Source organism: Dermacentor variabilis, chromosome 6, assembly GCF_050947875.1.
Source record: "Dermacentor variabilis isolate Ectoservices chromosome 6, ASM5094787v1, whole genome shotgun sequence".
Taxonomy (NCBI): domain Eukaryota; kingdom Metazoa; phylum Arthropoda; class Arachnida; order Ixodida; family Ixodidae; genus Dermacentor; species Dermacentor variabilis.
Genome location: NC_134573.1, coordinates 169,394,921 through 169,416,454, shown reverse-complemented (window position 1 = coordinate 169,416,454; position 21,534 = coordinate 169,394,921). Strand labels below are relative to the sequence as shown.

Below are 21,534 nucleotides of genomic sequence, written 5' to 3'. Positions count from 1 at the left end.
ATGAGGTGGCGGCATAGTCTTTCGCTCCACATGCGATCTCCACGCATGTGGAGATCGCAAACAGCTGTTCGTCATACTGATGCAAAAGCGGCCCGCAAGTAACTTTCAGAAGGATGTATAATAATGTTTTCTTGGTAGTGTATAACGAGCAGATACGTGTTCCCAAATAGACTCCGAAAAAATCTATAGAAATTCTGAGAATTGTCTATTAATGCGTAAGCATTCTTTAGCTCGGCTGCTGCTTGGCTTTTGCTTACTTGTTTAGATAACTTATGCGTGTCTGCCCATCGCTACCAACCGTCTACTATTAGACTATTATAATAATTACCTGGGTTTCCTTAACCAATTATGCATTTATTTTGCAGATATATCGTATCAACTGAGCCGAAACGCCGTCACAACCGTTCTTTCTTTCCTTTTTTGCCACACCAGTCTTATTTATTTTCCGTCTTTAGTTTCCTTTTTTACGGCGAAGTAACCCGTTTTTTTTTCTACCGCTACCAATCGTCTACTGCTATAACGATTACACGTCTTAACTTGAATAATTATGAATTTATTTTGCAGATATATAAGGCATCGCGGGACGGACAGATTTTTGCTGGGGATATACTCGCGAAATAATGCTCGCCCATTAAAACGGTGCGCCTGAGAAGCGCACTGCTCCAGACAACGACAGCAAAGCTATCTGCCCACCTCGCGTATCGATCGACTTTCAGCCTTCAGCGCCCTTTCGTCCGCACGGAAACGCGCGGACGCAGGTCGTGCGTGGCCCCAGCAAACTCCGGGCGACAAGTCACAGCCCCCCTTGCTTCAGTCGGCTCGTGCATAACGAACCGCCACTTGCGGCTGGCACCGAAGGCGTGTGTGAGCGCGTTCGCAGCCAGGAGGGCCGGCCGCTAACGAACTGGCCGCTCTGCCTTTCCGCGACAGCTTTGTCCGGCTGACGTCCACTTGCGCCACGCGGTCTCAATAGCTGTCGCGAAAACGTGATCCAAGCGAATACAAAAGAAGAATCCATCTTTTTTTTTTTCCTTTTTATCTGACGGGGCATTTGCTTACCGATTAAGATGCCGGTGACCGGCGTTCCTCATTCCACGAAAATGGTTCTACACTTTTACGAAAGGTGAATCGGGCTGCCGCATACAACACGTGACCGCCTTTTGTTTTCTTTTCTTTCCTTTCTTTTTTTTTTTGTCGAGAATTTGTTCATCCTCCTGAGATCTGAAGACAGCTATGGGACATATTTTCTCTTCAAGCTGGTTCTTATCGTCTTCTTGTATATTACGAAGCTGATAAAAATTTGTTTCAAGTTGAAATGCCACAGCTAAATGGCAAAAGCTGCTACTTAGCACGCTTATCCTGGCAATTCTCTACCGGAGTAAGAACATTGAACTTAAAGCAATTGGAAACAAGCTCATCTAGTCGTGGATAATTTGAACATCAGGATGCGCCGGAATAATCTTAAATTCAAGGGCATTCTTGAGAAAAAAAAAAGAGAAATGGAATGACACGTAAAAAAAAACAGCTCCATTACGCAGTTTATAACAAACTCTTTCACTATTGAGCTTGATGGAATTGAACGGGTTTATAGACAGGAACAGCCGGTATTTGATCGCCCTATAAAAAGTTCACATTTTTGAAGTTTAAGGATAAAAGCAACACTCTCAAGAATTCATTTACGCTTAAATACTTTGGATTTGCGCTGGTATGGGTGGGAGAAGGCTTTTCATGGACTAAGTAATTTTTCTGGCGGTACTATTTTCAATAGGCTCAGTTACTCGTATAATAGGAGCTGCGACAACGCTACGAAGCAATGTGAATGCCTGTTGATTATAATGCTAATGACGACTAAGAAATTTTCACTGAAGCTTTCTCACAACAGTGGTGTATTGCGAGCCATTATGTTTATTGCAGAACGATGCATGGATGGTAGATTTACGACTAAAGCACCGTTCTGTTCTTTCTTTCTTTCGTTTTTTTTGTGTGTGCGCTTGTTTGGTGTCACATTCGTTCGTTTTGAATAAACTGGCGCTGACTCTCTTTGGAACCAACCACACCACAATCCTTTGCGGTTCCCAACCCGAGCCCACTGCGTGTCACAACGCTGTGCAACGCGCGCTGATGGACTCTTTGCTTCCTTGCAGCCTCTTGTAGTCGCAGGTGCCAGTTCATTATAGGTAATTCGCGCGGAAGGAGTCGGTGCCGATTGATCCTCGCGCCCTCTGTACCGGGCGCCGAGATGGAAGCGTACTGCTGTTGCTTCGCGACGCTATTGTGCCTGTCGTGACCGAGGAATGGGGATTCTATTCTCAATAGGACCGCCCTCAATATAACAATACTGCTACTAATAATAAATGGTGGGCTCGCAGAAACAGTTATGTTTACCATGTATTCTCATTTTTGCAAAAAGAAAAGAAATAAGAGGAACAATAGGTGAATATAGAGTTTAAAACAAAGCGCTATGAAGTAACGAAGCGTAAATGTGGTAAATATACACTTTTCCCAAGCCCGCTATCTCATCGTTAGAAAGGCTTGTTTTTATACTGAACTACTAAAATAATTGCCGAATACAGCTTGCTGGCTTGCATAAGCTAGGACTTGTTCTTGGCTCTGGTCCAGTAAATAGCCTTGTTTTGGTGTAGCTTTTCGGACATACGCGGCGTAGCAGAGACGTGTCGATGCACCGATGGCCCTTTGGCGCAATTCGTTGATAACGACGTGAACGCATGTTTTCAGCAACACGCGATGACATTTTTGCCGATACACAAAGGCCATTAAGAACAGGGCGATAGTGTGAGGCCCGGGGAGGTCAGGTCAAGCCTTATGTTGGGGGACGTTTCTACAAGTACACTGCGCGTGAAGCAGTCGACGGTTTTCTAGGGTATCGAGCATTCTCGATAGTCGAGGACGTGCAGTCCACATTTGTGGACGTAAAGAAATTCACTGAAAATTTTCAAATTCTCGATCTCTCATGCCGCTGTAAGTTTTTAATGATGGTAAACATGCAAGCAAAGCGCTTAAAGGGAAGCTGAAAGGTTTTCCAGAAAAAATGAGTGAACATGTGTACATAATGGTTTTCAACCCTCCGAATTCGAATATCGTATCGAAATTGAGCGAAAGAAAGCGCAAATATATTTTATTTCGACGAAAAGTGCAGCAGCGGACACGCCCAGCTCGCGCGTCTCGTTTCCGCCTGTGATTGGTCGGGCGACCCGTGACGTCAACTTTAGCGACCGACCGCTGCCGCTCCACATGAAGCGCGGTGCCAGGTAGTTTGGTGCCGTAATGGAAAATTAAGAGGTAATAGAAAATTTAGAGAGACTGCGTTTTTCTGAAGAGTTCGGCGTTGCTCCCTACATGTACGAGCCGATTGCAAAGAGCCGGCCTCTCGAAGAAGCAAACGATGCTGGTGCGAGCAGCGCTTTCGACGAGAACGAAAGCGAAGTCTTGGGATCTCCTCGTGTTGGAAATGCTCTTTGGTGAGTATGCTTTTTGCAAAGCGATCTAGTGATCTCGCCGATCTTTCGCCGATCTAGTGAGCTCGTTTCCGGTCAAACAACTGCAGTGTTGTGTTCCTGCATGCCTCCTCGTGGAACGTAAGCGGGGATGCGATCGTCGGCATTTGTGCGCTGTCCAAAGCTGTCGGCAACCTACAAAGACGGTTCAAACGCGTGAAAAGCTTCCCGGTTCATGCAGTACGTGTAGTGACCTTCATCTGCGCGCCATCCGCACACTACTCGTAACCGAAGTCGTAAAGGCGGCGAATTCCGTCGGCTACGTGAGACGGTCGGTTTCTCGCTGTGCGCGAGAGACGGGGGCGAGCGTAGCGTCCTGGCGTGCGCCGGCTTTCCAGCACATGCAAACTCTACATTTGCACTGCGTTATGGTAGCTGCGTGCAGGCTGTTTTACAACACACGTGCAAATAGAAAATTCGCGGCGCTTTGCGACGAAACCTGCGTCGAGGGCGGGAAATAAACATGCACCTTCCGTTCAGCGTGCTAACATGAAGGAGCTCGCAGTAAATCAAAATCCAGGTTTGGGCGAGTTCGTGTATTCATAAGGCCTTCCAACACCAGTTATCATCAGTCAGTCCGCACTCGTGCCGTCTTTGTTTTCGTTGCTCCGATCTTTTCGCGCTGCGTTTAGAAAGCCTGCTAGTGGAAATTCTGGTGATAATCGTCGTCACGGAAGTGGTTGGAGCACAGCAGTGTTGTTCTTGAGGGCTTGAAATTCTTTCGCTTTACAGCAGCCTCCCACTTCCTTAAAAGCTTCTTGTCTTGTGGGAAGCAATGGAAGACAACATCGTCGCGGCCGCTGGGGTTCGTGCAGCTGTAGGCTGCACAGAAAGACGGCATGATCGGCCCACCACATCAGTTGATGCTGCGCACGTTGACCACCACTCTACATACACACAGACGCACCAACAAAGAAATGCAGGGTCGATCGAAGCAGATTACGACGGCACGCACGCAGAAACAAGCACGGTCAGGCACGGTCGCGCAGGCTGCGAAGGGGCAAAACACTAAAGTTGACGTCACAACACCGCGGTTTCCGGTCTCCGCTCGCATCGTCAGCGTCAGCAGCAGCGCGCGGCATTCGACGGGGGGCGGAGCTACAGCGCAATTTCAACCGACGATTACGTCGCTCCTATTTGAAAAAAAAAACCCAAATTTGACCTACATGGTTTATAAGGTTCCCGCATCCGTATATGAGCATCTTATTGAATTCGACAGACTCTTCAGCTTCCCTTTAAGTAAGTTCTCAACAGACCAACTTAACTAGCCCCCTAACTAGTTATTGTGTAATTTGTGGGCTTTGGAACGAACCCTACCCTTGTATAAGGGTGATCATCTTTAAATTTTTCGAAAATTTCGAAAATCGCCCATTGCAGATAACATAATTCTAGCGCTTGAGTTGGATTATTACTTGCTCGAGAAATCGAAACACATGTGCAACTAATTAACAAAATCACTAATTAATCTCTTAATTAGTTACTCTACAGCACATATTGCAATTCACGCATTGTAGCCGGTGAGCTTGCAAGGCGTATAAATTTGGAATGAATTTCCACAATTGCACCAGTTTGGAGATATGCGCCATCAAACTTTCCACAAACATGCCCTCTGTTATACCACTTACTTTTTTAACAAAACGCTATCTTATGCATTGAAGCACGAAAGTAACTGTAACGCCCATGCACCTTGTCCCATACTTTGAGAAATAATAGCTCGAAATTGCGTGTTTAGACATATGATGCCAAGAAGCTTCAGATAAAATGGCACGAAGCAGTGCAAATACAAAGTATAACTTGCTATGGACAGTAAAAGTTCCCGAGGCACATATGACACATGAGAGGCTTCAGAGAAGAGCCTTGACGAAGAAGTGCAAAGACAGCGGCCGCTCCAACTGTTGCTATCGAACGGCCGTGTATATATAACTTCCCATCGCAAGCAAAGGACGTGCATAGGCCTCAACGAGCGGCCGCCGCTTGCAGGTATTCAGCGCTCGCAGTTCGCGTGCGCCAGCAAACGCTTGAATGGCCATCGCACGGGCTCGCTGGCCAACGCGACCAAGGGCAACAAGCCAGACACGAAGCTTATAAAAGCGAAAACTAAAATCAAGTTCGCCACGGCTTCGCGGCGACCGCTTTCTCGCTTTCGCTATGCTGCTCACCTCCTCGCTCGGCGTCTTTATTTTGTTGTTTTTCCCGGTCGCCCCAGACTGTTCTGTCGACGGCGGCGGCGGGGTCACTTTGTTTTTCTTTCATGGGGGCTCGTAAAGAAAGGCAGCCGAAGCGTGCGCGTTCACATAGAAGCTCGCCGTCCGCTTTGCGGAGAAGGTATACGGCCCATTGCTGTGTGGGGCCCGCTTTGCGTTGCCTTCCCTCGCGCCTTTGCTCGGCGGTTTGCAGACCGCGATGAGTCAAACGCAAAACAGGCGTGCGCCTGCCCGGGCTGCCGCATTCAACGTCAGTCTCGCATCGGGTTTCCGCGATCGCCGCCTAAGCGACTTCGTAAAAGGCACGCCCGCGCGTGAATCGCGATCCTGGCGAGGGATGTGACGCGATGTTCACTGCGCGGCGCGATTATACCCTCGACGAAAAGAGGAGGCGTGTTATTTGCGCTACCGTGTAACGACATGCACAGTGGTGCATAGCCGACAGCTTTTTCGCAAATGTGTACTCTTTTTGCGGGAGCCCTTCATTTCCTTGAGCGATAAGTCGCGTGCCAAAAGTCAAACGATTCGCCATCCCACCAGTCGTGCCAAGAAATGCATCGAACGTGTTTTCCAACAACCTTCCAGCAGGTTTCAAAAGGTGCCAAAGCCCGAGTAGCCGCCTCTCCGACGCATAGTCCGGTGCATCGAACGGTCTTGACGCGCGCCTGTTTATCCACTTTAAAGAAGAAAAACATGGCACGATGCCGCTTGCGATTCGACGTAGGTGGCGAGTATGGTGGTGATGGGGGTGGCAATGTCATTGCTACAGGTGGGATTAAACGTAGTCATACTAAATACAGCATAAACCTAATATAACACAGGTTCTTACAATCGGAGTAGCCGTTTTTCCGACACGCCACGCCTCGCCTATAGGACGCCGCGTCATACCGGATGTATCTGACTTTACATGTCTTCTGTGTGTTATGCGTCACGTATGCATCTCCTATCTTCTAAGTATTCTGTGCCCTGCGTTCCAATAAGTGTGTCTCATTACCGGCTATTGTCCTCCGACTGTGCTAGGTCCATTTTTGACAACCGCCGAATTGCTGCCGACAAGTCTGATCTGTGTCTTCAAACTTCCTATAGCATTCAGACCCGTTTCAGCACTACTTTACATCAACTCAAGTTGTTCCGCCATATAATCGATACGTGCCACTTGTTTCATCGATGCACAGCCACGGGGAAGCACGATCACTATTAGGCGTTCGGCATAATGTGTGTGCATCTCACTCTCCGTCTCTTTGCGACTCACTAGCTATCGCATCCTGTCGGTGCAAGTGTAGGTACACAATTATCCCTTTGCGGTAATCATTTCAGCGCCTGCCTCGGAATATAGACTATCTAGATTTTATCTCGGCTCACTAGAATTTATTTTTAACGACGGCTTGCTGTGAACGTGGCAACGTCGTTAACGACAAAAATGGATAGTTCGAAATAGCGTATTGGCTATGGCCTGTAGAGCAAAGGTAATGACGGAAGCAGACTTCTCCCCACAGGCACCATTACTGCGGAGAAGCTAGCTGTCAAGGCGTATGCTATATACGTACAGACACGTTCGAAACCGAGTCGATGTTGGCATATACAGACTATTACTTGCACAGCGGCTTGCAGGCATGACATACAGAGCAGGGAAGGTCGAACATGGAGGAGAGATATTATTTGGGAAAGAGCTCGTGAGTACTGAACATGTTTATGGGAGTGAAACCTGTGTATCTCCGAAAGCCGGAGTCCTTTCGTGAGGAGGCGGCGGCGGCGGCGGCGGCGGCGGCGGCGGTGGTGGTGGTGGTGGTGGTGGTGGTGGTGGTGGTGGTGGTGGTGGTGGTGGTGAGGTTCAGCAGGTGGCGTTAGCCTGGCATACATAGCGGGTAATTGTTCCGTCTGAGCCTCCTATAATTTGAGATCAGGGGTGTGTCCCCAGGTGTCGATGAACCCCGTGTCTCGCAGGAAGGCAATCAACAGTCGTTGCACTCTCTTCCTGATTGCCGCGGCCCCTCCGGGGAAAACGACGTATTCAAAATTGAAGTCCTGTGCGAAAAACCATTCTTTTGCAGGCTGTCGACCATCGCTTCTCTTTCTGTATCGAACTGCAGGCATACCCAAATGAAATGTTAGGTGTCACGGATATCACCACAGGAGGCACAGAATGGGGTGGAAGCGCAACGTCCAGTCTTGAATAACCAAGCCGGAGTGTACGCGGAGTCGGTTGTGATGCGGTACAACAGCGTCGCTTCCTCGCCAGTAAGTCAATGGATCACATAATCTTCATGTGAAGTCTTGTGGACCACCCTAAAGTGATTGCGGAGTGCATCCTTTGAGTTCTGGCAAATGTTTGGCGCTCTCACTTTTGGGACACATGTCAGCGCTAGGCGTGCAGGCGCGTCAGCTTTTTCGTTTCCTTCGATTCCTGCGTAATCAGCGAGCAACGTAATATTCCAATGGATTCCATGCTTTGGTGAGGGCGTCATTACCTCTAAGCTCTTATTGTGGCGCTTTCTTCAAATTTCTTGGGAGCGTCTGCTTCGTTTTGATCTTGTTCCGTATCGTCAACCAATTAAGCGTACGTTATCGTTACAGCATGGGCTATGCGCAGCCAAATGCAAACCGCCGCGATGTTTTGAGCATGGGAGGGCACAGTGTTCCGTCGTGTTTCCCACGCCACGAGGGGCGCCGACTTCCTCGGCAACGTGACACCTGACTCTGCTGCGTTACGGAGACTCTCGCGGGTACCTGAGCCTTTGGCTGGCTGATATTTAAGGTATTGTAAGCGGCTGGGGCTGAAGACGCACAAGGAGAGAAAAGAAAGTAAAGCGATGGAACGTCGTGAGTAAAACGTATGACAACGCTTGTATGACGTGTAAACGTATCACAACGTATGAAACATAGACAAGGACGAGCGCTTGTCTTCGTCTTCCCTTCTGTTGCGTGCGTCTACTTTTGTCGCGTTAACTTCCCTCGTCAGCTAGCTAGATTCAGGTCGCGGTCAGAGCTTTTCTTTTTCATTGTTCATATTTTTTTTAGCTCTACTCACCTTCTTTGCATTAAATGTTGTCGCGCGAACCAAGCACCCCACTGAAGCCCAAGCTCTGTTCTTGTCAGTTGTCACCCGTTTCTGTCTGGAGTGATGAACGGGTAGCAATATTTTACTTCACTTTGCACGCGCCACCGGCACTTCAAGCGGTATCCAGTACAGGAAGAAACTAGCGCCCCCAATCGCCAGCCACTTTCTCACTGTGATGTTGTTAGGACCGTCACGTTGCAAAGCGTGTGACGCGAGGAAGATGGAGGAGACGGTGCATGATGAGCAAACACACGACAATTATATTGGACGGCACGTAAACACGAATAATATCTTAAACTAGCCCCACACATACGGTTGTTCGTAAATAGGAAAAATGTAGTCTCACGAGCTTGCGGTTAAGTCCGGAGTGTAGAGAGACGTAGAGTCCTTGAGGTGGAACACTCGCTCATAGAGTGATGACCGGCGTGGAAGAGCGGACGCAGCAGCACGGGGCAGGAAAAGGTGGACGGCCCACAGCTCCGTAGACGCGAGCAGGCCACTCTGAAGTCTCGAGCAGGAAGACGGCCCCAGGCGCTCGTTTCGATGACGCACGCCCGGTCACCCGAACCTCGCGCGTAGAAGCGGGTTCCAAGATGTCAGTAGGCGGACCTGGGGCCTCGAGCAAGGCGACGACCCGAGGCGCTCCTCGTCTCGATGACGGACGCTCGCTCTCCCGAACCTCGCGCGTAGATGCGGGTTCGAGGCTGCAGCAGGCCGTTCCGAGGTCTCGTGCCGTACAAGGACCCGAGGCGTTCCTTGTCCCGAAGACAGACGCTCGGTCAGGTGAACCTCACCGGTAGATGTGGGTTCCGTAGGCCCGGCGGCCCTAGTCGCGCCGGCGTTCCAACGATCTCCGTTGCGCGATGATGATGATGATGATGATGATGTCCTTGATGAGTTTGGCGCTTACCCACTCGCGGGGATTGGCCAAGAGTCGGGCAGACTTTGCTTAAGTGTGCAGAAAATGGAGGTAACAACCTAAAATTTTGTTACATGAATTTAGCCGAGAGAAAACCGAAACGGTTCAGTAGACTGTCATGCTACGTAGAGCAAAAAAAATTATCTATAATATACCAATGCGGCAATAGAGGAGGAATAAATAGAATAATATGGTCATCAATGAAATCGGTTTGATTCAATAATAAATTTTTCTAAGGCGAAGCACACATTCCTGTGTGAGTGCCCAAGCACAGACGCTCCGAAAGACAGTAGTACCGGAGTGTTCAATGGCAGGCCAAGCTGTCGCACTGTAATTTCTAATGTCATTTTCCTCACGGAGGAGAAACGCCGGCATTCTAGCAAGTAGTGCTCAATCGTCTCTAATGCATTGCAAAAATGGCACAATGGGGATATTGCCAGACCAGATCGGTGCATGTGAAAATTTAGAGATGGGACTCGACAACGTAGTCTCGTTAATGTAACTTCCGTTTGTCTTGTTTTGCAAAACTTCCTGCTCCAAGGGAATTGTTAGTGGCGTAGTTCCAAGGATGATTTAAGGTTCGATTGTGATGTTAAAAGGATGTATCTTCTGAACCTGGCGGACGTGATAAAACCCATCGTTGGAAGAAGGGGAAGCACTGGGCCGCTGATAGAAGCCTTGGCCAAGCTGTCTGCCACCTCATTCATAAATATGCCTTTGTGCCCAGGTACCCATATTAATCGTAAACTTCTCAAATGACTAGGAGCTAGTGAGTAAAAAGTTTTCAATATGTGTGACTCGCCGGGAGCAGTAAGTGAGGTGCACAGCGACAAAGATTCTGTGATTATTACCGCCGTTGTCCTGGAAGATTGTAGCTTTCGTAAAGCTAGGACAACAGCTAGGAATTCCGCTAGGTATATTGGAGTGAAGTCGGGAAGCCGAATAGAAAAAGACCAGTCCAATGATGATGAGAAAATTCCAACTCCTGCCTTTTCTTCACTCTGCGAAGCATCCGTTGCTATAATTACGTTAGTGTGGAGTTGGTTCAAGTGATCCTGGAGTAAGCCGTTAAGAATATGCGAGGGAAGCTGCTTTGCATTATTTGGGTATAGGTCATCATAAGTAATAACTAGTGAATTTGAGATGCTGTTTTCCGTGATTATGTCATTTATATTTACGTCTAACGGATTCAATAACGATTGCGATACAATGACTTGTGGCGTGTGAAACCGTGGCCATCTGACTCCAAAAAATTGGACTCGTTGTTTGATGAAGATGGACTGGGATCTTCTTAGTGGGGATTCATAGACCCTTATAAATGTTTGGACGGTAAGTATTTTAAATCTCATTTCAAGGGAAGGTAATCGTGCTTCCTTGTAGAGCACAGCGTTGGCTACAAACTTTGGTAGCCCCAGACATAAGCGAAGCGCTTCCCGTTCCAGCAAAACTAGTGGGCGTAGCTTGTAAGCCGCGGCGCCGGAGAATAACACACAACCGAACTCTATTATAGGTCGAATATACATGCGGTAAATCATTATGAGTGTGTCTCTGCGCATGCCCCATCGATAATTACTTATCCTTCGTAATATCCCCATTGCACGAGAAGCTTTCGAAGATATATGGTCAATATGCTGACGCCAATCAAGATTACTATCATAAATAATTCCAAGGTACCTGACCTTTTCCCCTTGTGGGATAGTGGAATGACGGTATGAAAGGGATATAGTAACTGGGTCTTGTAGGGGAAAGACAAGAACGGCACTCTTATTTACATTAAGGGACAAGCGAATACTGTCCAGCCATGCTTCTAGCTCGCATAAGTATTCCTGTAAGCATTCGTACAGAGACTGAATATCCCTTGCTGATGCAAAAAACGCTATATCATCAGCGTAAACGTACGTGCTTACATTTTGATGATGAGGAATGGAGCTGAGTAGGATGTTAAACAGCAGCGGGGACAAAACTGCCCCTTGAGGAACCCCGCGTGTTTGTCTGAATTTTCCCGATGAAATTCCGCTTTGAGCACAGTAAAACTCCCTGCCCTGCAAGAACTCGGCAGTCCACGTCACGAAGTAGTCTGGCAATCCAATATCCTGCATCCTCTTTATTAATAAAGGGTATTCCACACTATCGTATGCTTTAGAAATGTCTAATGTGACTAGGGCAGCATATTGTTTTTGGTAACGAGCCAACTGAATTCGGCTTTCTAGGTCGATATGTGCGCACCAAATGGACATCCCAGGTCTAAATCCAATTTGGCAGGGGCTCAATAATGCTCTTGTGGTCACAAACTGAACCATACGTGCGTTTAATAATCTTTCTATTAATTTTACGAAATTTGATGTTAGAGAAATAGGCCGAATATTGTCTAGGACATACCCTTTGGTTTGGTCTTTCAGCAGAGGAATCACCTTCGCAATTCTCCACACAGGAGGGAACCATGCATATTGTACTGAGTAATTTATGGTATCTAACAAGCCGTTAGCAGCGACTTCAAAGAGAAGCTTAATCATCTTGGTAGTGACTCCATCGGGACCTGGGGCTGCAGTTGATAAACAGGAAACGGCTTGGGACAATTCTGCCATGGAAAACTCTTCGAAATCTTCTGAATTGCCCTGCGCGTAAGGAGAGAAGGGAAGAGAGGTAGCGAAGCGGGTCTCTAACCCTTGCGCGATTACATTTAGAGTGTCAGCTTTTTCACTTGTGGTTAAAACTACCGACTCCCAGTTCAGGGGACGTGGAATCATTTTTTGGGATTTTAAAAACCGAAATAATGCACGCTTATTATTTGCTTTCGAAAGGAATTCGAAATGTCGGACACTGTAATCGTCTTTTGCCTTACCTACCGTTCTTTTAAATGTTCCAGCAATAAATTTATAGTTTTTCCAGTTTTTCGGAGATTGGTTATGCATGAGTTGTTTCCATGCAGCCTTGCGTCGCTTGTAGTCCCGCGAGCACTCGTCATTCCACCAATTTGTAGAAGCAGTGTTTTTACATGCCTTTACCTAGAACTCTGATCTTTTGCGCGAATTATCAATGATTGAGCAAATATCCTCGGCTTTCAATGGAGAATTTTCCATTGATTTGAAAGTTGTCCGCAAGCAATTTTTAAATGTACGGTAATCCACAAAAGAGTGGATGCGAGCCTCCACGGTGGACTGCGGACCTACCACTTCAAACACAACAGGCAAATGATCGCTGGTCATCCCGACATTCACCGTTTCCCATGCGGCTGTGAGAATACCTGGACCTGAAAATGTAAGATCCAGCACAGATCCGAACTGTCCGCGAAGAAACGTAACTGATCTCGAATTTTGACACGAAAAGTTATTTGTGATTGCCCAGTCCCACAGACGCTTTCCGCACAGGTCTGTCCTGGATCCCCATGATACATGATGAGAGTTGAAGTCACCTGCAAAAATTATTTCTTGAGCCCCTTCTCATCCGCTGCACGAGCCTCCCTCGTCTTTCTTTTCCTCTTGTTGAGTCCGGCCGCAATGTCGTCTGCTCTTGCGCTCGGTACTTTGTGAATACTTTTTCCCACTTACCCAACGATTCACATATGTGCCAGTGGTGACGCACATTCCTCTATAGGTGCCTGAAAGGAAGTCGACAGAAACCTACGCACAAAGCAGGCGCCCAAAAGAAAAAAGAGGAAGGAAACGTAGGCTTCCGGCGTGCAGAGATGCCTACGCTGACGGCGACGACCTGTTCCGGTCATGAGAACGACCGTTAGCTTCTTATCTAAAGCTTGGGTACCTTTGTTTTTATTTTCTCGCTCTGTTGCCATAATTCTGAATTTGAGTGGAGTTTGCTAACCGCGTTTGTCGGCATTGTTACCCGCGCGGAGCTCCCATTGCAATTTGCTATTTTCACGGAGGCTTGAGAGTCTGGAGCCGCGCTCAGGTTTATCGCGAAGTGACAAGCACCGTCAATGTGTAAGGAAGCGATAACGCCTACCTGGGCAACGTGCCAAGACTCAGACACGGGTCTTCACTGTGTTAAGGGTTGAAATAACCTCCGTGACACCGATAACGGGGCATCAGCGACGAGCAAAGACTGGCTCTTGTCACTGAAGCCCTTCGCGGTCAGAGACTGCCACCGAGCGCTTACAAACACGCAACTGTCTGGGAAGAGTAGAACGGATTCTCCGAATAAATATTTTGTCCCAGCTAACAGCACAAAGAACTTTCGTATGATGGACGCATGGCTGTACGGCGCGGACAATTCAAGAAGATGGTAGTTGTGGTGTTGTTCAATTGGTGTGAGCCTATAGCAGTCGGTGCCGGCATTTGCTCCGCCTGAACGCCCCTGCACGTCCGGAGCAGAAAGGACTAATGCCGCTAGCCGAGCAATGTGAGAAGGAAGGTGGGGGAGAGATAACATCAGCACTGGCTTAATTTCCTCCATGTGTCTTCTCTATCTTGTGAACAGCGCTCAGTATGCACATATGATTTGACCAGAGAGGGTAGCATGCGGGAGAACCCGAGACACTGGAAAGTCGCAATCGAAGTCGCAATCTAATATCACGCTCTAAAGAAAATCACCCGTTTCCTTGGGGATATCTTTCGAATTGCTTTCGAATTCTAAATGAAGTACTCAGATGATTTATACTCTAATCTTCCCCACCGCCATGGGTCAATGGCTATTGTGTTATGCTGCTGCTAAGTACGAAGGTCGTGGGTTCGCTTGCCGGCAGCGGTGGCTGCAGCAAGCATTTCGAGCCTTGAGTGAAAGCTAAAAAATTTCAAGTTGTCGAGCTTGACCCGCAAACCTTCACTACAGAGTATCTCATGCAAACCCGTGTATGGCTTTGGGAGCTTAAACCCCATAAATCAATGCAGTCGGTTCTGAAAACCAGGGCGAAGGAAGGGTGTGATATTAAGTATACAGTGCGTGCATGCATGTGTGTGTCTGTCTTTGTTTCTGTGTGTTTAATAGCGTCGTCTGACGTATGCATTACTTGGTTAAATCATACGTATGTAGTCTACATTGATTCCTATATATGGGCAAATGTTTGTTCGACGCCAGACGCTTTGTGCATCCCCTTGTTCGTATTGTCTCGCACTATCGCGGTTTGCGTTATTATTATTTTTTAATATATCAAATTTCTTGAGCTACTCTTGTTTGTAGTAAGAATCAACTTAACCGCACAATTGCGTTGCGAACACGCTGCGGGACATGCCTGAACGTCCCATGTAACGATCAGATGTCATGCCTGTAGTAATTTGTTGCTTTACTATCAGGGGCAAACATTGTAAGCAGAAGGCCGGAGAAATAAACCGATTTGGTGCGGACACGAGGTTAGATTATGTGATCTTCTCTGTTACCTGCTTGTAACGGCTTCGGTATAATTCACACGTTCGGGATGGGTACATTAACAGCTTTAGAGAAAATGTTGCGTGAAAATGTGTGCGTGGGAAACAAGCGGGCTTTCTTGGAAACAAACAAAGCACTCGTAAAATAGATTATTCATTTAAGAGAAAAATGAATCGGTAGAATTTCAAAAGGAATGTTCCTGCAAGAGCTCGAAACGCTCAGGATATTGGGTAGTATGAGTTTCAGATCTTGGTGCGAATATGCTGAGTGTAGCGTTCTGTTCCACAGCGTTTGCTGCCGCCGCCGACAGATTTTGCCGTTGGCCTCGTTTCTAAAAGCAAAGCCCGTCAAGCATCGGTAGACGACGGCCCCTTATGCCACGCCGTACGGGAAGTTCCATAACCGGTTCGAAATCCTGATGTATGGCTGGTGAATAAACGCGCCCACAGCTGCTTACGTTCGAGCCCCATACGCCGACAAAACCTTGTATGGTCTGGATTGTGCAACGTCTCTCCCGGTGGTGACGGAACTCGCACAGTCTGCGATTGCATGCGCACGGATACAAGAAAGGAAACGACGAAGTGCTACCCATACGGCTACGGGCTCGACAGGCTGGCATTAGCGACCAAGAAAATCACGCTATTCCTTTTGTCAGAAGAACAACCTGATAGATGAGTCGAAGACCTGTCTAGTTAGCTACTTCGCCTCAATGCAGTGACTTCGAACCCCTTGCGACACATCGCAGCTCACTTTCCGAGACGAAAGACAACTTTGCGTGCAGTGTGTATACAAGGTAGTCACAAGTGTGGAGTGCCGTGACATTACAGGGAGCGTATACTATACAGCTGTCAAGTGCTGAGACGCACGCGCCTTGCAGCCATAACCCGTGGCTAACGAACGCGAAGTCAGGCCGCCACGATGCAGGCACTCGTGTTTTGCAGTGAAGGCCTACTCGACATATCCGTGGCGAAATGAAGCCGCCAGTGCTTCCCACAGCTTGACACCGAGTGCGCGCCGACATATCGGAAGCGATTCGGGCTTTGTTAGTCTGTCATACTGGGATCTTAAGTAACGCTAAAGAGACAATGACATATATAGCAACAATAACACTCGGTGCTAGCGTTGTCGCCGCGTGTTGTCGTTCTTGTGCATGTCCTTGTATGCTTAGCGCTAGTTAGGATTCCAGGCCGGCACATCGCCTCGTCCCGGAGATGAGCTTGTCCGCGTTTCGTTCTGTCTTTTTTGTTTCTGAAAGTTGGGGAGGGGAGCTTCGAGAAGCAAAGAAAAATGAAGGCGCTACTTAAAGACTGACGTCGTACGCTCGCCGTATAGTGAAAGTATTAAATGCACCGCCTTCAGTGGCCAAAAACGCGTGCGAACAACATCGGCAGTTGTCAAGCTCGAGCGCGGCGTACGTGTTAACCAGAAGGTTCGCGGGAAAAAAAACCTGTCTGGTTCTCTGCGGCTGACTCATGTGCACAGCGTCGGTCGCGGGCGCGTATGAGCCGCATTTTTTTTTTTTTCTCAAGGCACATGCGCCAACGGAGAACGTATGCGGATGTGCAAGAGCATGAACGCGCGTGTGTCATGCGACAACGGCCACCTGTGAGACTGACGGGAACGAGCGATTGGACGCCGACGAGTACAGCCTTTCTTCGTCATCAGTTTTTGCACCTGTTGTGCAGACGGGAAGAAGCTTAGAATGCTGCTTAGCTTTCTTTAATTTAGCATCCTCTTGTCAAAATGCAAATTCGATTTCGTGACTTTAATGGACTCAACGAAACGCGATGCGCTCGTTCGTATCTGATCGATTTTCGCAGTTCGCATTACATATTAAGCTTATGATGCGGAACTATAGCATTAAAGAAAGGAAAGCCCGTGCGTTGGAGTATGCGGGGTCACTCGCGCAGGCTGTGGATAATAAAAACACACCGGATGAACAGAACTGGAGTTATTGATACCTCATTACTACGCCTTGGTGCGTTCTTTCTCCAAGCGTTCGATTTGGCAAACCTTCCGAAAGCTGAAAAACGTCACAAAAAAGCGGTTCGTTGTGTTTCTCGCAGTGTGACGCATTAAACAAGATGAAAATTCTATCTAACCCTCATCAGCCAAAGATTCGATAACCTCTCCTGAGCACTGGTGTAGCTATTTCGAGAAGATATATTAGGGAAAACTGACACTGTCGCAAATGTAAAGCAAGCCTCAGACATCGAATACTACAGGCACGCAATTTTTTTAGTGGGCTTTTGCGTGCCAAAACCACTTTCTGGTTATGAGGCACGCCGTAGTGGAGGACTCCGGAAATTGCGACCACCTCGGTTTCTTTAACGTGCACCTAAATCTAAGTACACGGGTGTTTTTCGCATTTCTCCCCCATCGAAATGCGGCCGCCCTGGCCGGGATTCGATCCCGCGACCTCGTGCTCAGCCGCCCAACACCATAGACACTGAGCAACCACTGCGGGTGCACGCAAATTGTTATATCTGTCCGTATTGTGCCTGGAAGGCTGTGAATCGGGTTGAGCCGTTGCAGCATCTTCCACGTGTACTCGTGACCCAATGCATGCAATATTGCCATTTTATTTTAAATTCTATTATTTTAAATTTATTACTTTAGCCTAATTCTTGTAAGGCCACCTTAAGCTTTATGTCCCTTCCCATTGGCGAAAGCAGATGCTCGCTGATTAATATGGACTCGTCCAGCCTTACAACCGAAACGCTCTCGTGTTTATTTTGCAAGCCGACTTTCGCAACAATGTCATATTGATCTGTGATCGCTGGTTGCGCCAGAAATAAATACCACGAAACGCTCGTTCTTGAATTCATACACGTACAACACGGCTGTTACACCATAGGTTCACATATATAACATTGTAGCGTATATGACAAAACCCCTTCAACGAAGAAAAGAAAAAACAAAGAGAAACATAGGCCTAACGCACATGTCGGAATCTGTGTGACGCGAAGCTTAATTATGGAAGCGGTAAATAAATGCTTTACATAACGGCGATGCGTACGATTTTGCTTACTTTCATCCTAAGCATGCGACGAGCAACCTCATGGAATGTGTATGTTTATCCGCCGCAAAGGTCAGAATTTTATTCTCGTGCAATATTTTTGTTTACCTACTGCGCCGCTCACAAGCTACGCCGAAATACAAACTCCAAACATAGGTGGATGCAGATATTGAGACTTTATTCGCAGCGACGTCACAAGGACGAAACCGATGCGTGAGGCTTGTCCAGGTGAAGAACGATGACACGCCTCCAACCGCGGCGACTTAGCGGCTACAGCGTGTTGCGCCGATATGGGCACGAGGTCGCGGGATCGAATCCCGGCCACGGCGGCTGCATTTCGATGACGGCGAAATGCGCGCGCGCGAAAGAGAGAGAGAGAGAGGGAGAGAGAGAGTCGCCCGTGTCCCGCGTATTGTGGGCACGATAACGATCCCCCGGTGGTCAACATCGATCCAGAGTCGCCCACCACTGCGTGCCTCATAACCAAATCGTGGTTTTGGCGCGTAAAACCGCAGAATTCGGTTCATTCATTCAACGCGGCGATACGCCGCGCGCGCATTCGCGCCGACGCCCTGTTTTTGGCGGTGCGCGGACACGTGCAGCGAGCGGGAAAGCGCGCGCTTTTCAAGCTCGACGGGTCGGCGAGCGGCACCGCCCAGTTCGCGCACCGGCTAGCGCCGAGGCTGCTCTCACGTGGTACGATGCGTCGTCTCCTCAGGTGCCGCAGCTGCTCCCGAGAGCGGAACGGATACGAGCGCGATATAACAGCGGCGGGTCAGCAAGTGCAGGTTGTTCGGGAATGTCGGCACTATGCGCATGAATTTACGCGCGTCCAACAACGATGTCGTTGAACTTGTGCACGAGTGAAGTTTATAGCATACCGTGAAGACAGGAAGACGAATATCCGACCAAATTAACTTTGGACCTTTAACGGATGTCGCATACTTGGCCCCCTGTAATCGGCGTCAGCTTGATGAATTCGGAGTGCACTAAGGGCCATATTAATTGCGCTCTTTCCTCAGCTAACCATTAGTTGGAGAATTACTTACTGCCTGTGGTGTTCGCTCTTTAATTCTGTCTTGCATCCATCGCTTTTGAGATTAAATGAACGTCGCGCTACCTTTGCAAGTGTGGAGGTTGGGCCTTGTTGGCGAGGGACGTCAGATAACATTTAGCGCAAAAGTCTCGATATAGGGGCAGGTTGTGTGTCCCGGCTTCTATCCCAGTTTCAATATTTCTTTTTTTTTTTTCGTGTTATTTATACTAGCTAACATCACGCTACCGTTTCATGATCTCAATACTCGCAGTAAAAAAATACACGAGGAATACACCAACACACGTTTGATAGACGCAGACAGGGGGGGGGGGGGGAGGGGGGGAGTCGAACTCTGAACCTGACACCTGTGATACTCAAGAAAAAAAAAAGGGGAGGGAGGGTTCTGAGAAAGTGGTGAGGAGGAGGGGGGCGTGGTAATGCCGAACGCGCTCGGTCCAGCTGCACTCACCGATGTTGACGAGCTTGATGCCCTCCTGGTTGGTGAGGAACTTGAGCGCGACGCACACGTTCTCGAGCTTCTGCGACCGGAACGTGGGCCGCTTGTTGTGCTTGGGCAGCTGCTTGCCCGAGAGCACCTCGATGAGCGAGATGAGGCGCAACCCGTCGGCCAGGTCGGTCTCCAGCGAGGCGATCGTCTTGTTCACCGTCTTCAGGTGCTCGTTGGCCCACCGGGTGAAGGTGTTCTGCTGGATGCGCTTCCAGACGGCGTCCTCGGCCAGCTCGCGCTCCATCACGTCCTCGTCGTCGTCGGCCCGCGACGAGGCCACCACTCGACTGCCGCGCCGATCCGAAGCCATCGCGATGCCGGTGCGCTCTCCTCCCTTCGCCGCCGGTGAAAGTTACGTCACTTCCGCGTACTCGCGGCCTGCTTCTTTACAACGCGCCGCTTGCCCCTCTTACGTACGGCCGGAATGGACGAAGAAGCTCTGCTCCTTCCTCCTGCGGGAGAAGAGAGTTTTGAGAGAAAGTGGGTGAGGGACGCGCATATAAACCAAAGCTGGAAGCGCGGAATTCGGCCGCTATCGGCCCTGCCCGCCCGCCAGACTGGCCGGCCCGCTGGTCGCTCAGCCAGGCGCCGCGTCGGACCGTTTAAACATTCCGCGTCCCTCCCCGCCCCCTCCGCCCGGCAGCACCCCTTCCGCACGCCGCGTGTGTATTTGCGCTGTAGATTATTTTAAACCCTTATTACTTCTTTATTGGCCTTACGCCGGCCATACCTTTGGTGGTGAGGGCTTCCCTCACGTTTATATACATATGTATATATATATATATATATGTGTGTGTGTGTGTGTGTGTGTGTGTGTGCAACAAGGGGATCTAAAAAGAGACGCCGTGTGCTTATGTGAAGCTCTTTGAGAATAGCCGCAGCGCCGGTTCCTCTTTTACGTCGCTGTAAATTAATAGGCCGAGTAAAGATAAACGAGAAAGAAAACAAAAAGCGCTGGAAAGAATGCAGCAGGAGAATGTGCGAACTGGATCACATACAGCGCTAGCCACGTTTGCCCGCTTTTGCTTTCTGCGCTTAGATCGGGAGCCTCTGCTGTTGCCCTGTTTTCATTCTAACGTGCGCGTATTGATGGAATAAGCTGGATTTTATCAACGAACGTCTGGGGGCCTGTATGCTGACCCGGCCGAGATAAGCGTAGCCGGTCTGGCCTCGACAAAAAAAAAAAAAAAAAAAAAAGGAAGAGTGTTTTGGAGATGGGCTTCGTGTGGAAACCGTTCGCACCGTTATCCTATGCGGCACGTATGTACAGCAGTGTGCAGTATGAATCACACTTGTCTAGAGCGGCCGCTACGGGCTGCGCCAGCGACCTCCACTGCCACCTCGCGGTAGCTGCTATAAGTTCGACTGATGTATGTCCTCTAGCGGATGAACATGTGACATGCTGCATGACCATGCGTGGCCTCCTTGCGAAGTCGGCCTGTGCTTCTTTTCTTTTTAATTTAATTGATTTGTTTGCAGAAGAGGGCGGCCAAATCAGCCGATTGACCTCTCTATAGACAAGTGGAATTCTGACTGTACGTTTCCCTTCCTTTCCTTTATTTTTCCCCCTCTTTGCATGCGAGAATTAACACCTCGAATGAAGGATTGCAGTACCTGTTTGCCTGTGGCAATGCTGTCATAACAGGACTCGGGCGCATCAACTACTTGGCGCACCATATTCACGCCCGTTACTTTAAGGTACATTTAGCCAGAGAGCACAGGTCACCACTCACATTTTATCAGCTGCTACACAATTTGTACGTAATGAGACAGACAGCGAATTAAATTCATCATCATCATCATCATCATCAGCCTGGTTACGCCCACTGCAGGGCAAAGGCCTCTCCCATACTTCTCCAACTACCCCGGTCATGTACTAATTGTGGCCATGTTGTCCCTGCAAACTTCTTAATGTCATCCGCCCACCTAACTTTCTGCCGCCCCCTGCTACGCATC

At 48.6% G+C, this 21,534-nt stretch overlaps 2 protein-coding genes across 4 annotated transcripts in view; one reads left to right on the top strand and one right to left on the bottom strand.

The window, feature by feature from the left end:
• cher (filamin A protein cher) overlaps window positions 1-19,927 on the bottom strand; it is a gene marked incomplete at its 5' end in the record, with an annotated part of 117,286 nt that extends 97,359 nt beyond the window's left edge. Inside the window, one exon of the mRNA XM_075697610.1 lies at window positions 19,540-19,927. Within this exon, the coding sequence (XP_075553725.1) occupies window positions 19,540-19,927 (388 nt within the window). The remainder of the gene's footprint in view (window positions 1-19,539) is intronic.
• The window catches only part of LOC142585720 (uncharacterized), a 120,388-nt gene that overhangs the window by 66,066 nt on the left and 32,788 nt on the right, over window positions 1-21,534 (top strand). The window lies entirely within an intron of this gene.